The 13,578-nt window shown below is 46.8% G+C and overlaps 1 protein-coding gene across 1 annotated transcript; it reads right to left on the bottom strand.

Moving 5' to 3' along the window:
• Positions 1 to 3,881: 3,881 nt before the first annotated feature.
• NHLRC1 (NHL repeat containing E3 ubiquitin protein ligase 1) lies at positions 3,882 to 5,169 on the bottom strand. The gene has a single exon (XM_042937234.1). The coding sequence runs from the start codon at positions 5,167 to 5,169 to the stop codon at positions 3,982 to 3,984; it is 1,188 nt and encodes a 395-aa protein (XP_042793168.1). The 3' UTR covers positions 3,882 to 3,981.
• Positions 5,170 to 13,578: the final 8,409 nt, after the last annotated feature.

Here is a 13,578-nt window from a genome sequence, read left to right as displayed (position 1 = left end):
GTACAGAGTCCGACGTGGGGCTAGAACCCATGAACCATGAGATCATGACCTGAGCTGAAACCAAGAGTCAGATGCTTAACTGACTGAGCCCAGGTGCTCCCCCCCCTTTTTTTCCCCTACATATTCTTCGAGAAAAGAGTTCATGTCCCTTGTAACCATGGTTCACCACCATAGTGGCTCAGTATTAGTGGAACACTGACCACCAGTATGCATTTCTTCTTCTCCCTGTGGCTGGTGGTGTAAGGATGATTAAATCTTCATTCACCCGGGGTTTTCCTCGCTTTTCTGAGATACGGAGTACTGCTTCTTCCACAAAAGAGGCATCATTCACTAAGCGGGGTGCAGACCCCAACCTGGTGAGGAGCTGGGAAAGGGCTACGTAAGGCACTAGCAAATGGGTGATGGCTTGGGTTCTGGGGTCCAGAGTGAGACCTGCTAGGGAGGAGGTTTATACATCTGAACTCAAGTTCTTAGAAAATGCCAAGGAAAAAGACTGAGAAAACAAGTCCAGGTGGTAAGTCAGAGCAAGGTCAAAAACAGGAGACAATTCAAGGATCAGGAAATGGGCAAAACTAGAACAGATGGAAGATGATGTCACAACCGCTGAGACCAGAGCCAAAGTGTCTGTGCTTGCTTTCAGGGACTCACCAGGTGGCACAGAGGACGTGGGGCTGGCCTAAACGGACATGGTGGAGGGGGACATTCAGGAAGAGACTGTTATCTCCTACGTTTACTCCTGGTCACATTCTTTTGTCTCCAGTCTCTGGAGGGTCATTCCAGTTCTCCTCCATCACCTCTGAACCTTTTACTTCTTGCTGCAATCATTTCTTCCTGCCGGTCTCAGAGGCTCCAATCTCTTTAATAGCCTGGAGTTGGGTGGGGCAATAGGGCAAGCCTTTTAACCAGCTTGCTTTAAGGAATGCAGTCCTGAAGATGAATATAGCTGCTGCGTTGCAGGTCACTGAGGCTGTTCCCTTAGCAGGTGCAGCCTGGAGACCCAAGAACGGCAAGCTTTGTGTCTTCCCCAGGAAACCCTGCTCCCCCATGATGCCACTCCTGGGAAGAGCGCCTTTGTCTTTAAGATTACTTGGTAATCGGGGCACCTGTGTGGCTCAGTCGGTTGAGCGTCCGACTTCGGCTCAGGTCACGATCTCGCGGTCTGTGAGTTCGAGCCCCGAGTCGGGCTCTGGGCTGACAGCTCAGAGCCCGGAGCCTGCTTCGGATTCTGCATCTCCCTCTCTCTCTGCCCCTCCCCTGTTCATGCTCTGTCTCTCTCTGTCTCAAAAATAAATAAACGTTAAAAAAAATTAAAAAAAAAAAAGATTACTTGGTAATCTACCAAGTAGAGGTATTACCAAGGTCATTCACTATCACCTTGTGGTGTGATTCGCTCCCACACCATCTCAAGCACTCACACCCCATACTTCCGGTAGCATAATGACAAGGTAACAAGTAATACCTTGACCACATACCTCCACACCTACTGCACATCCTACACCTGTCCTACCAGTGCTGTCTAAACCAGACACAAGCACAGCTCTCTAGTCAAAAATGATGCCACCAATAATTCCAAATAGGAGAAAGTCCCTTGAATTGTCTCCACTGACCCTGAGGTCATTAAAATGTCATTGTTCCTGGGGTGCCCGGATGGCTCAGTCGGTTGAGGGTCCAACTCTTGATTTCAGCTCAGGGCATGATCTCACAGTGTGAGGGTTCGAGCCTCACATTGGACTCTGTGCTGACAGGGCAGAGCTTGCTTGGAATTCTCGGTCTCCCTCTCTCTCTGCCCCTCTCCTTCTTCCTCTCTCTTTCTCTTTCAAAAATGAATAACTACACCTTAACAAAAATCATTGTTCCTGAGGAAAACTTTTTAAAGGTCAATCCACAGTTGTCCCACTTGCAAATGATCAAGCCTGAACATTTATCTCTGCCTGAGACAGCTTTTCTTGCTACACAACTGAGGGTATCAGTGAGGTCACTGACCTAAAGATGACTTCCAAATGTGGGGGGAAGGGGTCGTTATGAGAATCCCTGCTTGGAATGCACTTCCGAACGGTGGTCCAGTGTGCCTGAAATCTTAGTGTGGTGCATCGGAAGCAGTGAAAACACAATGGGCTTTTGTGGACTGGCACGGACCAGGCTCTCTCTTTTAGCTCCAATGGACAAATTGAACCTTCTGGAACAATTTAGGAGCTATCTCCGGTATCTACGTTGTATCTATTAAAACTGTATAATAAGGGCACCTGGGTGGCTCAGTCGTTTAAGCGTCCGACTCTTGATTTGGGGTCAGGTCATGACCTCAGAGTCCTGAGATCCAGCCCTGCACTGGGCTCCGTGCTGAATGTGGAGCCTGCTTAGGATTCTCTCTCTCTCTCTTTTTCTCTCTCTCTTCTCCTCTGTTCCTCCCCTACTCTCTCTCTCTCAAAAACAAAACAAAACCAACACTGTTTGTATAATAGAAACCTACTGTTGATAACATCAGCTATAACCTGAAGCAAACCCTCACTTTTCAGAACCAATACTTCCTCCCTGTGAAAAAAATGTATTTTGCTGCTGCTTCTAAGATGCCACTGATTTGGTACTATTCCAGTAACCCTAAACCCTGAAATGTTTACACTAGCTTAAAACACATGGTTTATAATGAACCGGCCGCCTCACCTGAAATTTCCCCCTGTGTGCTCAATCGATTGTGCCACGAAAGCAGGTGTTATCTTGGTCAAAGCTAATTCAAGAAGTATTTAAGCGTTGACCAGTGGCCTGAAGGCTGTTGGAGCCTCAAGGGAGCTGGTTCCTGAGTATACGGTGTGTGCAATGGGACAAATTTAAATGGCACAGATAAAATCTCTATCACAAAAGTGACCAGGTTACCACTGATTAGGAAAAGGAAGGCAAATTCATTTCTGCCACCAACCGGCTGTGGTGACTTAGCTCTTTATTAACACAAACAGGTAGCAAGACTGCCCTTTAGCCTTCCAACCACTGGTATGAATGTAGAATGTTCTGTGGTCCTTTAGAACTTATGCCCAGGGGTGTCTGCATGGCTATCAGTTAAGCATCTGACTTCAAATCAGGTCATGGATTTAAGAGTTCGAGCCCTGCATCGGGTTCTCTGCTGTCAGCACAGAGCCTGCTTCAGATCCCTCTGTCTCCCTCTCTCTCTGCCCTTCCCCACTTACACTCTCTTTCAAAAAAACAAAAAACAAAAAAAAAAAACCCCACAAAACTTAGGCCCACACAGGCTTTTCTCCACCAGCCAACTGGTATTTCCTGAGTGCCTGTGGTGGGGGAGACACAGATATTAACAGACACGCTTGCCTTTTAAACGGGCAGTTCAACTGTTCTTCTTACTCAAGTAACTCAGGATCTATAGTTATCCCATCTAACGTGCCATCAAAGAAGCTGCATGTTGAACGACACCGATGCACATCACATAATCCTTTTTCTCTTGAACTCTCTAAAAAAAAGTCTCCTTTCTCTGCACATCCAACCAAAAGAAATAGCTACCTGTAAATAGAGTACACATAGTAACAGTATACATTCACGTATCTCCCCCCCCCCCCGCCCCCCCACATCTGTTATCTTATTTAGGAGCAAGGGATTTGGGAGTCAGAACTCAGTTCCCATTGTGACTATCACAGTAAGTAAATGTGACCTTGGTAAAGTCTTTAAACTCTCTGGGTCTCAGTTTTCTCATCTCTAAAATGGGATTAATAATAGACATTACCTCCCCGGTAGAGCTGTAAGGATAAAATGAGCTAATATTTGCAAATTTCTTAGCACAGGGAGTACAAACTCGATAAATGGTAGATTTAACTTTTATTCTTTAATAATTACCTCAACCTTTATAAGTTTGCCAGGCAGTTATAATTATCCCTGCTGGATAGATGAGATTAACTTATCCAGGGTTCAGCAATTCATTAGCAGAAGTTCCAGGCCTTCAGATTCCAGGTCCCAGAGCGCCCCCCTCCCCCCCATACCCTATTACCCCCAGTCAGCCTTGTAGACTTTTATAGAATGGGCTGCACTGTCCAGCACAAGAAGAGAGTTCTCCTTGGTGAAGGTCAGTGCCACAGGATGGGAAAGACCATGGGTGATCATGGGCTTCAGGACTGGAAACTCCTCAGGTTTTCCTAAGCATAGGACAGCCTGACTAGAAGTATCTGCAACAATCACATTCCCCTGGTGATCAAAGGTCACCGCGGAGGCAGTTATTCTCGAGGGGAAAAAGAGGCTCAGCCCAAAGGTATCCACCTGGCCCACGAGCTGCATGCTGGGGCTGAACACCTTCACCGTGGTGCCGCAGGCTCCGGTCCCCAGGCCGGGAGGGTGCTCTAGGACTGCAATGGCCCCGGTGAGCCACGACACGGCCACCCCTCTGGGATTGCTCAGATGAACTTGCAACTTCTCGGTCCTCCTGAGGACCCCTTCTGGAAAGTCGACTTCCAGCAGGTACAGGGACCCTGCCTCCGCATCAGTTACCACGACCCCATTCTGAGGGGTCGTCTCCACACCCCAAGGTAAGGAGAACTGGCCTCCAATGACAAGCTTGACCTGGCCAAAAAAATCAAACACTTTGATGGAGCGGTCGCCGGCGTCGGTGACAACCACATGACAGTCGTTGGTGACGGTGACATCAAGTGGGTACCTAATGTCCTGAGCGCCCTCCCCCTTCTCTCCAAACTGATGAGCACATCCTCCCCCGGAATCAAAGATCTTGACCCGCCTCCTGCCGTCGTGCGCCACTACGACCCGCCCGGTCTTGGGACACAGCGCCAGCCCCGTGGGGTTGACCAGGGTCCCCCAACCTCCGAAAACGTGATGGCAGGTGAAGGCCCCGGGGGCGCTGGGGGCGGCGCGGTGGGCGGCGGGGGCTGGGCGGAGCGCCGAGCCCAGGAGCTCCAGGAGGTGAAGCACCGGCAGGCAGTCGCTGGTGTCGCAGCCCCGGCAGGCTCGGCGGCAGAAGGGGCACTCGAGGGCCAGCGTCCGCGGGTGCGCCAGCGCAGCCACGCAGGCCAGGCACACCACGTGGCCGCAGGGCAGGTTGCGTGGGCGCCGCTGCTGGCGGTGGCCGAACCTCTCAAAGCACACCTTGCACTCGAGCAGGCTGATCTCGGCCTCGCGCACGAGCTCCTGCAGCGCCGGCCCGCTCCCCGACGCCTCGGTCCCCATCGCGTTCCAGCTGCGCGGCCAGCCGGCGGGGACCGACGCTGCCGCGGCGCCGCGCTCGGTCACGGTCACGGGGCGGGGCGCTGGTCCTGACGTCGCCGGTCCAGCGCGCAGCCGCTGGGCCGCCGCCTGCTGTTCCCCCTGGTGGGCGCGCGCGGCACTGACTCGGGAGGGCCCTATCGTGGACGCTTAACAAGCTGTAACCACCGCGCGTGGGCAGACCTGTCGCCTTCACGACAGTCGTGGGTGGGTCATCCCCACTTTACGCACGAGGAAGCACACCTATTGAAGAGGCACGAGCGGGTTGCTCCCGATCACCCAGGCTGTAGGTGGCAGAGCAAGTGGAACATAGCCTTCCATCCCCGGCACCCTGCACTTTCCAATCCGCAGCGCGGGGCGCTGGATCCCGCGGCTGGCCAGGCATGACGCGTGGTCCCACAGCTCCGGGCGCTTGAGATCTGACTGGGAAACACGCATGAGGGCATTTAAACTTCAAGGGGGTGAGGCCGGTGTGCCTGTTTCTTCCATCACACCAGTAGTGAAGTAGATGCTTAGTGAATACTTGTAAAAGTGAATTCCTGTATGAACAAAGGAATGTTATAGGAAAATACAAGAAACCTGATCGGTGAGTTTCAGATCGGGGAACGATGGCTGGGAATGTCTTCCAGAGGAATATGAAATAAGAAAGCTGCTAATGAGGGGCGCCTGGGTTGTTAGGTTGGTAAGCATGGGACTTTGATTTTGGTTCAGGTGGTGATCTGCCGGGTAGGTGAGTTCGAGCCCTGGGTAGGGTCTGCACTGACAGCGCAGCCTGCTTGGGATTCACTCTCTGCCCCCACCTTTGCTTGCCTGTGCGCGCGCTTTAAAAATAAGTCAGGGGCGCCTGGGTGGCTCAGTCGGTTAAGCGTCGGACTTAGACGCAAGTCATGATCTCACGCTCCGTGAGTTTGAGCCCCGCGTCGGGCTCTGTGCTGACAGCTCAGAGCCTGGAGCCTGTTTCAGATTCTGTGTCTCCCTCTCTCTCTGTCCCTCCCCTGTTCACACTCTGTCTCAAGAATAAATAAACATTAAAAAAAAATTTTTTTTAAATAAGTAGGCAAACTGAAAAAAAAGAAAAAGAAAATAGCTGTTAGTCATAATCACTAGAGAACCTGATCAACGCCTACCTTCTTTTAAGTGGTTCACATAGATTACCTTATTTAAACCACATGACAATCCCATAAGGGCATGTTTTCCAGCCCCCCTCCCCCCTTTTCTGCAATAGAGTTCATAAAGGCTAAGTATCTTGCCCAGGGACACATGGCTAGCTAATGTCTGGGCGGTGATTTGAAGCCAGTTTGCACAGCCCACGCTCTTAACTATCCCAGAAATTCTCAAACTTGATAAATTTGGCACATGGTAAACACCTGAGTCTCATCTGGAGGTTTCTTTCATTCAGAGTGTGGTCTGGGCAGCTGGATTTTTTTTTTTTTTTTTTAATGCTCCAGGTGATTATAATGTACAGTCAAGTTTGAAAACCACTGCATTACAATCCCTTCACATCATCACCAGGTTCAATTCTTCCAACTTCAGTCAAAACTGAAAACAAAGACCATGTACCATATGTTGGAAATTTTTCAAACAGGAGATAACACCATCTCTCTCAGGAATCCATTGTGCTACTACAATTTCTCATTTTTAGGAGTCCTCCTCACCGTCCCTCCCCCGCCCCCCAATGTCTTACATGGACATTGTCTTCGTAAGACCATATATCAGATCACTTCCCTTCACTTAAATCATCATTTTTTTTCATTTAGATCATTATTATGGTCATTCATCCTCTTATTTGCTAGACTTTTGCAAAAATGGGATTTTTATCCCCTGTTAAAACCCCTGAAGGGAGCTTTAATGTAACTGAAGTCATATCAAATAGAAATTATTTCCTGAAGTAATCTTTGAGTTAAGAAATACATTCAGGGGGTTCCTGGCTGGCTCACTCCGTACAGCATGTGACTCTACATTTCAGGGTGGTGAGTTGTAGCCCCTTGTTGGGCATGGAGCCCACTAAAAAAGGGAAAAAGAAACAAAAAAGGAAGAAATACACTCTGGACACCAAAAATGGAATGCTTTTAGAACTAATATTGTCTAATAGAAATACAAGAACCACATATATAATAGAATTATTAATTATCAATTAAAATTTCAAGGAACCACATTTTTAAAAAGTAAAAAGAAATGACTGAAAATTATTTAATACATATTTTGTTTAACCCCAAATACCATTTTGACATGATATCACTATAAAAATTAATGAAATATTTTACAGCCATTATCTTTAGTACTACATAAAATCTAGTGTATAGTTTACACTCACAGCACATCCTAATTCAGACTAACCCCAAGATGGGGGGCACCTGGGTGGCTCAGTCAGTTAAGCCTCTGACTTTGACTCAGGTCATGATCATACATTCGTGAATTTGAGCCCCACATCGGGCTCTCTGTTGTCAGCACAGAGCCCGCTTCGGATCCTCTGTCTCCCTCTCTCTTACAAAACAGAACAAAACAAAAAACAAAGACAAAAACAGACAATGTCAAATGCTCAGGATCCACATGTGACTGGTGGCTACTTCATGGAACAGTACAGATGTAGATGAAGTCTATGCTGCAATAGATTGCCTTCCCAAGATGCTTTCCGGACTGATTTCATTGATCTGTGACTTTCTTCTAACTTGTCTCTACTCCAACGTTGTTTTAAGATGGACCCAAAGACCCCAACTCATTTCAAAGCTTCGACGGACGGACCCTTCAGTGGTATTCTGCCAGACTGTGTGGGACTCTCAGGCTGCCTTATAATCCTACTTTCTTTATCTTTTTATCCTTTGCTGCCCCTGCGGGGCAACCAGTCAAACTGCACCAAGAGGCCGAGGTGTTTGGTGAGGTAAACCAGAGAAAGCTTCAACACCATGTGACATATTTAAGAATGTGAACAGTAGTCGCTCTTCACTTGGTGGTTAGGCAGCATGGCGGTTCTGGAAAACCCCGGGGCGCACACACAGACCATCCCTCCCAGCGACTCATACCGTCAAGTCTTTAATGGTAAATTTAAAGCATGGAAACCTAAGTTTGTGGCGTTTGATCGAGAGGGTTTTCTCAATGATACAAGGCTTCTGAACTAAGAATTGAGGCTCTCCCCATTCTAGCTGGGCGTCCCTAGACATCGTTTTCTTCATTGTTCTCTGGTTCTCCATGGAAAGAATCACAAACTATTCCAGCATCCCTACCGACCCAACCCAGTCATCCCTCCCTCCCCACCTGTCCCTTTTCTGCTTCACCAAATACATGCAGTCCAATTTTGCTTTTTGTACGGTCTCAGAGTTACTCTTTATCATCATCCCCTCTTTCTTCCGCTCTTATCTCTGGAAAAGAAAAACTATAAGCTCCAGGAGGGCGGGAAGCACGTCTTTTTTTTTTTTTTTTTGGCTAGACACTATTATCCCCCCGTGTGCAGCATACACCTGACACACAGGAGGAGCCCAACAAATGTTTTTTTCGGATGGATGATTGGATGAATACTTAAAAGGATACAACTTACAGGGATTCAACCCAGATGTTCTATTCGTTCATAATTCTCTAGTATTACAGGAAGCGTTGTTTAAAAGGTAGCATTTATCCAGGACCCAGGCTGAGCATTTTGCTTATCTCTAGAGGCAATGCTGATAGGTTTCTCAAATACCTTATCGGGTATAATCGTCGTACATACATACACAGGTTGATTAATAAAAGAAATGCCCTGAGTCCGGCTCTGACATTTTGAGCTTGCTCTGATGGATGTGGCCTTTCCTGTGGCCGAGTCTCCGTGGATTTCCTCTGTGCTTCTCTCTGACACTCCTCACTTACAAGGTCCTGGAATAGCCTGCCGGCACCTTCCTGCTTCCACCTAGAACAAGCCTTGAGGGTTGTGGGGGCAAACGATTTGAAGAGAAGAACTTGTGGTCAGTAGGTGACCTACGTGCAAAGTACCACATGGCAGAGGAGGGGAAACAGAGACCCAGCTCCGTCCGGGTGGTTACCGCAGAGGCGGGGCTGAGGAACCTGAGGAGGGGGAGTTAGTGCCCAGGCATGTGGACTCCTGGACACTTCCACGCGGTTTCGAAGGAATCCCAGAATGACTCCAATGACACTGCTACATCCCAGAATGTACTGACAGTGATTCGAGAGACAGGAAGAGAGGAAAGCCCATTGAAAAGAAGCATCTCTGGGCACCTGACTGGCTCAGTCAGTTGAGTGTCTGACTTCAGCTCAGGTCATGATCTCGCGGTTCGTGGGTTCAAGCCCCGCATCAGGCTCTGTACTGACAGCTCAGAGCCTGGAGCCTCCTTCAGATTCCGTGTCTCCCTCTCTCTCTGCCTCTCCCCTCTTCATGCTCTGTGTCTCTCTCTCTCTCTCAAAAATAAATAAAATCAATTAAAAAAAGTTAAAAAATAAAAGAGGAGCAAAGACAGTGGGACCTTTTAGCAAGGGCTCGTGAGCCCACAAGAGCGAAAACATGCTCCCTTTGCCAACCTGAATCTCTTCTGCGCTGGTCAGGTTTGAGTTTCAGGCCAGCCTGTGATTCCTTGGACTCTATCCTCGGTTGTGGTGAAGGGGCCTGGCTTTGCCCTTCCCTAGGGCATCTTGTCTTCGAGCACCCACTCTGAGCACCTAATTTTGCAACTCATGTCCCAGGTGTGTGGCTTCCCAGGGGTGAGGGATTTGGCGAAGAGGGGAAAGGGTTGGGTATCTTGAGCGGCTGCAGAGAAATGAGCTGGGGGATGTATGCTTGGAAATGAAAATCTGGAGATTTTAATTCTCAATTTGAAAATGTGTTTCTCAGGGTGAAAATGTGTTTCTCTTCTCCTCCCACCTGCTTTCCCTGAGCAGTGTCATCCTTGCTCTTGGTGTGAGTGGCCATTTCACAGCCCTAATGCAGCCTTACCACACTCTGTAGTAACATTCAATGTGCTGTCTCTTCACCTGGAGTCTATGATTCCTCAGAACAGGACTGCCTTCAATCATCAGTGGATTTCATCTCCTAGCACTTTCAAGAGTTTTCAGGGGTACTTACATTTGCTGACTAAATCTAATAATGGAAAAGATTACATAACCATGGTACCACCATATGGGAGAACATTTATGTAGCTATGAAAACATCTTGTTTTTAAAGAATACTTAGTGACATGAGAAACGGCTGATGAAATACCAGAGAAGATAGTAAAGATACAAGAATGTCTCCTTAATCGATCTCAATTTGCAGAAACATACACATATGTTTCATATGTGAGTAGACAGAGAAAACACATTACCGTTGTAGCACTAACTCTCTCTAGAGATAGGATTTGGTTGTTCTGGTCTTTCTCTTTAGACTCTCTTATGCTTTCTGAGTTTGCAGTGTGAAAGTATTATTTTATTATTATTTCAATATAAATAAGTGTTAATATTTTATGGTGTATTTTATTTCTAAATACTTCCCTTGACTATTTTTCTTCTATCTCCTAGAGTTAACACCAATATTGAAACAAGTTTCTGTTAATATTCAGTGGTTGAGGATCATGGGTTTTAAGATACGTATTTTCAATTCACGCATTAAAGCTACACCCAATAAACAAATCTGGGATGTGATTATTTGCTGCAAACCAGCAGGGTAACTGCCTTAAGGCACATATGGCATTCCATCCTGTCCCCATCAACTTAGCCACTCTGGTGAATTTGTAATGTAATGTTTGATAAGACATAAATCACATTGGCTAAGAAGTGAGGGAAAGTCAGAGGTGTAAGGATGAAAGACAATTAAAAAATTTTTTTTAAGCGGTTGTTTTTTTAAAAAGACCTTTAAAAGGTGTGTGCCATACACATAATACATGTTTGCATAAACATACTTTTAAATTCTCCTTCTTATTAAAATAAGTGACAGGTATACACTACAATGGAGTAGGAGGAGAATTATTTGGATTACTTTTTCTATGGGTCGTTTTTTTTTATTTGTCCCTTCATTCTTTTGTCCAGAAATCCCCCTTATGTGATAGTATCTCTCACAACATACGTCTTTCAGGCAACCTTCTGTGGTCCCTGTACCATTAACCCTGTAGAGCACCAGATCTCCAGCGGGCCACAGGAGTGTAAAAGCTTTGGTTATATGCCTTTGTGTTTTTTTTTCCACATCCACCCAAATGGACTATTACACACTTTTCTTGTCTCAGCCTGCCTGCCATTGAGAACACGGAGCTTGTATACTCCTGTATTCATGCCTGCTACTTAGGCAGGGCAGGGCATTTCATAAATCACTGTTTTATAGAGGCTCAGGAAATCTATTATTTAAAACACAAAATTATGGGGCACCTGGGTGGCTCAGTCAGTTAAGTGTCCGACTCTGGCTCAGGTCATGATCTTGCGGTTGGTGAGTTTGAGCCCTGCATCCGGCTCTGTGCTGACAGCTCGGAGCCAGGAGCCTGCTTCCGATTCTGTATCCCCCCTCTCTCTGCCCTTCCCCCGCTCGCAATCTTTCTCTCATAAAAAAAATTTTTTTAAATACAAAATTAAAGGCATTTTTAGAAAACTCTGAGGACAATTCAATAGCTCTAAAATAATCTATATGTAATTTATCTCCCATCTTGAGACTTTTTATTTATTTAAAAAAATATTTTATTTTTGAAAGAGAGAGAGAGCGTGAGTAGGGGAGGGGCAGAGAGAGGAGAGACACAGAATCCGAAGCAGGCTCCAGGCTTCGAGCTGTCAGGTCAGAGCCCCACTCAGGGCTTGAACCCACGAACCATGAGATTACCATCTGAGCCAAAGTCAGACACTTAACCGACTGAGCCACCCAGGTGTCCCTTGAGACTTTTTAAAAAGTCAGTACAGAATATGTAAGAAAATCAACTACCTGAGGATATCTCAATTTTACTGTTTAAGATTCTTTGTGTGCGAGTTACAGAAATCAACCCTAGCCAGAGAAAAGAGGTATCACAGGGGCACAGGCGTTCTCCGCCCGCGTGCAGCTGGGTTTCAGGACACCCAGAACACCTGGGGCCTCTCTCCAGCTCCCATCTCTGCTTTGCTTTCGAAGATCAGCAGTGTCTGGTTCTCATACCTGCATGATGGAATGTGGCCGCTCCACAGTTCTTGGGGTCACAGTTCACTTAGATACTCTAAGTATCTAACTTGCTTTTCTTGCCACAGTCCTAAAAATCCCTGAAGAGAACCGGATTGGCCCCATTCAGGTCAGTTGTCCATCCTTGGTTCATTCCACCAGCCACAGGGGTGGAGTCAGGTAGGCATGGCCTCTGGAAGCCCACACTCGGGACTGGGGCAGGTCTCAGAGAAGCAAGGACCACTGTGAGCCAGCAGACTCCAAATCAATAGCCTGATAAGTACTAGAATCAGACCAGTGCCCGAGAGCATCTAGGGTAGCAGTTCCTACATGGAGCAAAACATGTGGGGAGGTCAATTCTGAAGTCCAAGTAAGTTTTCAGTGTTCTGCCTATGACGTATTTCAGGGGAGAGTATCTACAGATTTCATCAATACTGAAGGGGTTTATAAACTTCTGCATTAACACCCTTTACTCCTGCATATACACACGTACTGTCACACACAGAATCACACAATTTACTTTCTATAATATACACTATCCTATTAGCATGAGCTGACCACTCCAAATCATTTAGGTATTAGGTTGTATGGTCAGGGAGGAAAGTCTGACTTAACAAAGTGCGGTTGCGTATGAAAAACTGAGAGGCTTTGAATCATAATGAACAGCCAGGAATCCAGCCCTAAAATACACTGTGTTCGTAAGAGTTATCATTTAAATAAGATTAAATTAAGAGAAACAAAAAACTGCCAAACTCGGAGAAAAATCTTCTTAACTTTTTTTTCACAGTTTGAGAAAAATGTTCTTTTCCATGTAAGTTGGCTTATTTAATAAATTTTAAAATATGCTTAATTTTTTTTTTATTAAAAAAGTTTTTTTTTTAACGTTTATTTATTTTTGAGACAGAGACAGAGCATGAACGGGGGAGGGTCAGAGAGAGGGAGACACAGAATCTGAAACAGGCTCCAGGCTCTGAGCTGTCAGCACAGAGCCCGATGCGGGGCTCAAACTCATGGACCGCGAGATCATCACCTGAGCCAAAGTCGGACGCTTAACCGACTGAGCCACCCAGACGCCCAAAATATGCTTAATTTTTTTTTAATGTTTATTTATTTTTGACAGAGAGAGCACGAGTTGGGGAGGGGCAGAGAGAGAGCGAGACACAGAATCTGAAGGAGGCTCCAGGCTCCTAGCTGTCAGCACAGAGCCTGACGCAGGGCTCGAACCCACAGACTATGAGATCATGACCTGAGCCAAGTCGGACATTCAACCGACAGCCACCCAGGCACCCCATAAACTATGCTGCTTGATT

The sequence above is a fragment of the Panthera leo genome, chromosome B2 (genome assembly GCF_018350215.1).
Source record: "Panthera leo isolate Ple1 chromosome B2, P.leo_Ple1_pat1.1, whole genome shotgun sequence".
In the NCBI taxonomy this organism is placed as follows: Eukaryota; Metazoa; Chordata; class Mammalia; order Carnivora; family Felidae; genus Panthera; species Panthera leo.
This window is presented reverse-complemented; position numbering and strand designations above follow the sequence as displayed.

Excerpts from the sequence above, each read along its gene's own strand:
- NHLRC1 (XM_042937234.1), bottom strand. The coding sequence starts at position 5,169 with ATGGGGACCGAGGCGTCGGGGAGCGGGCCGGCGCTGCAGGAGCTCGTG.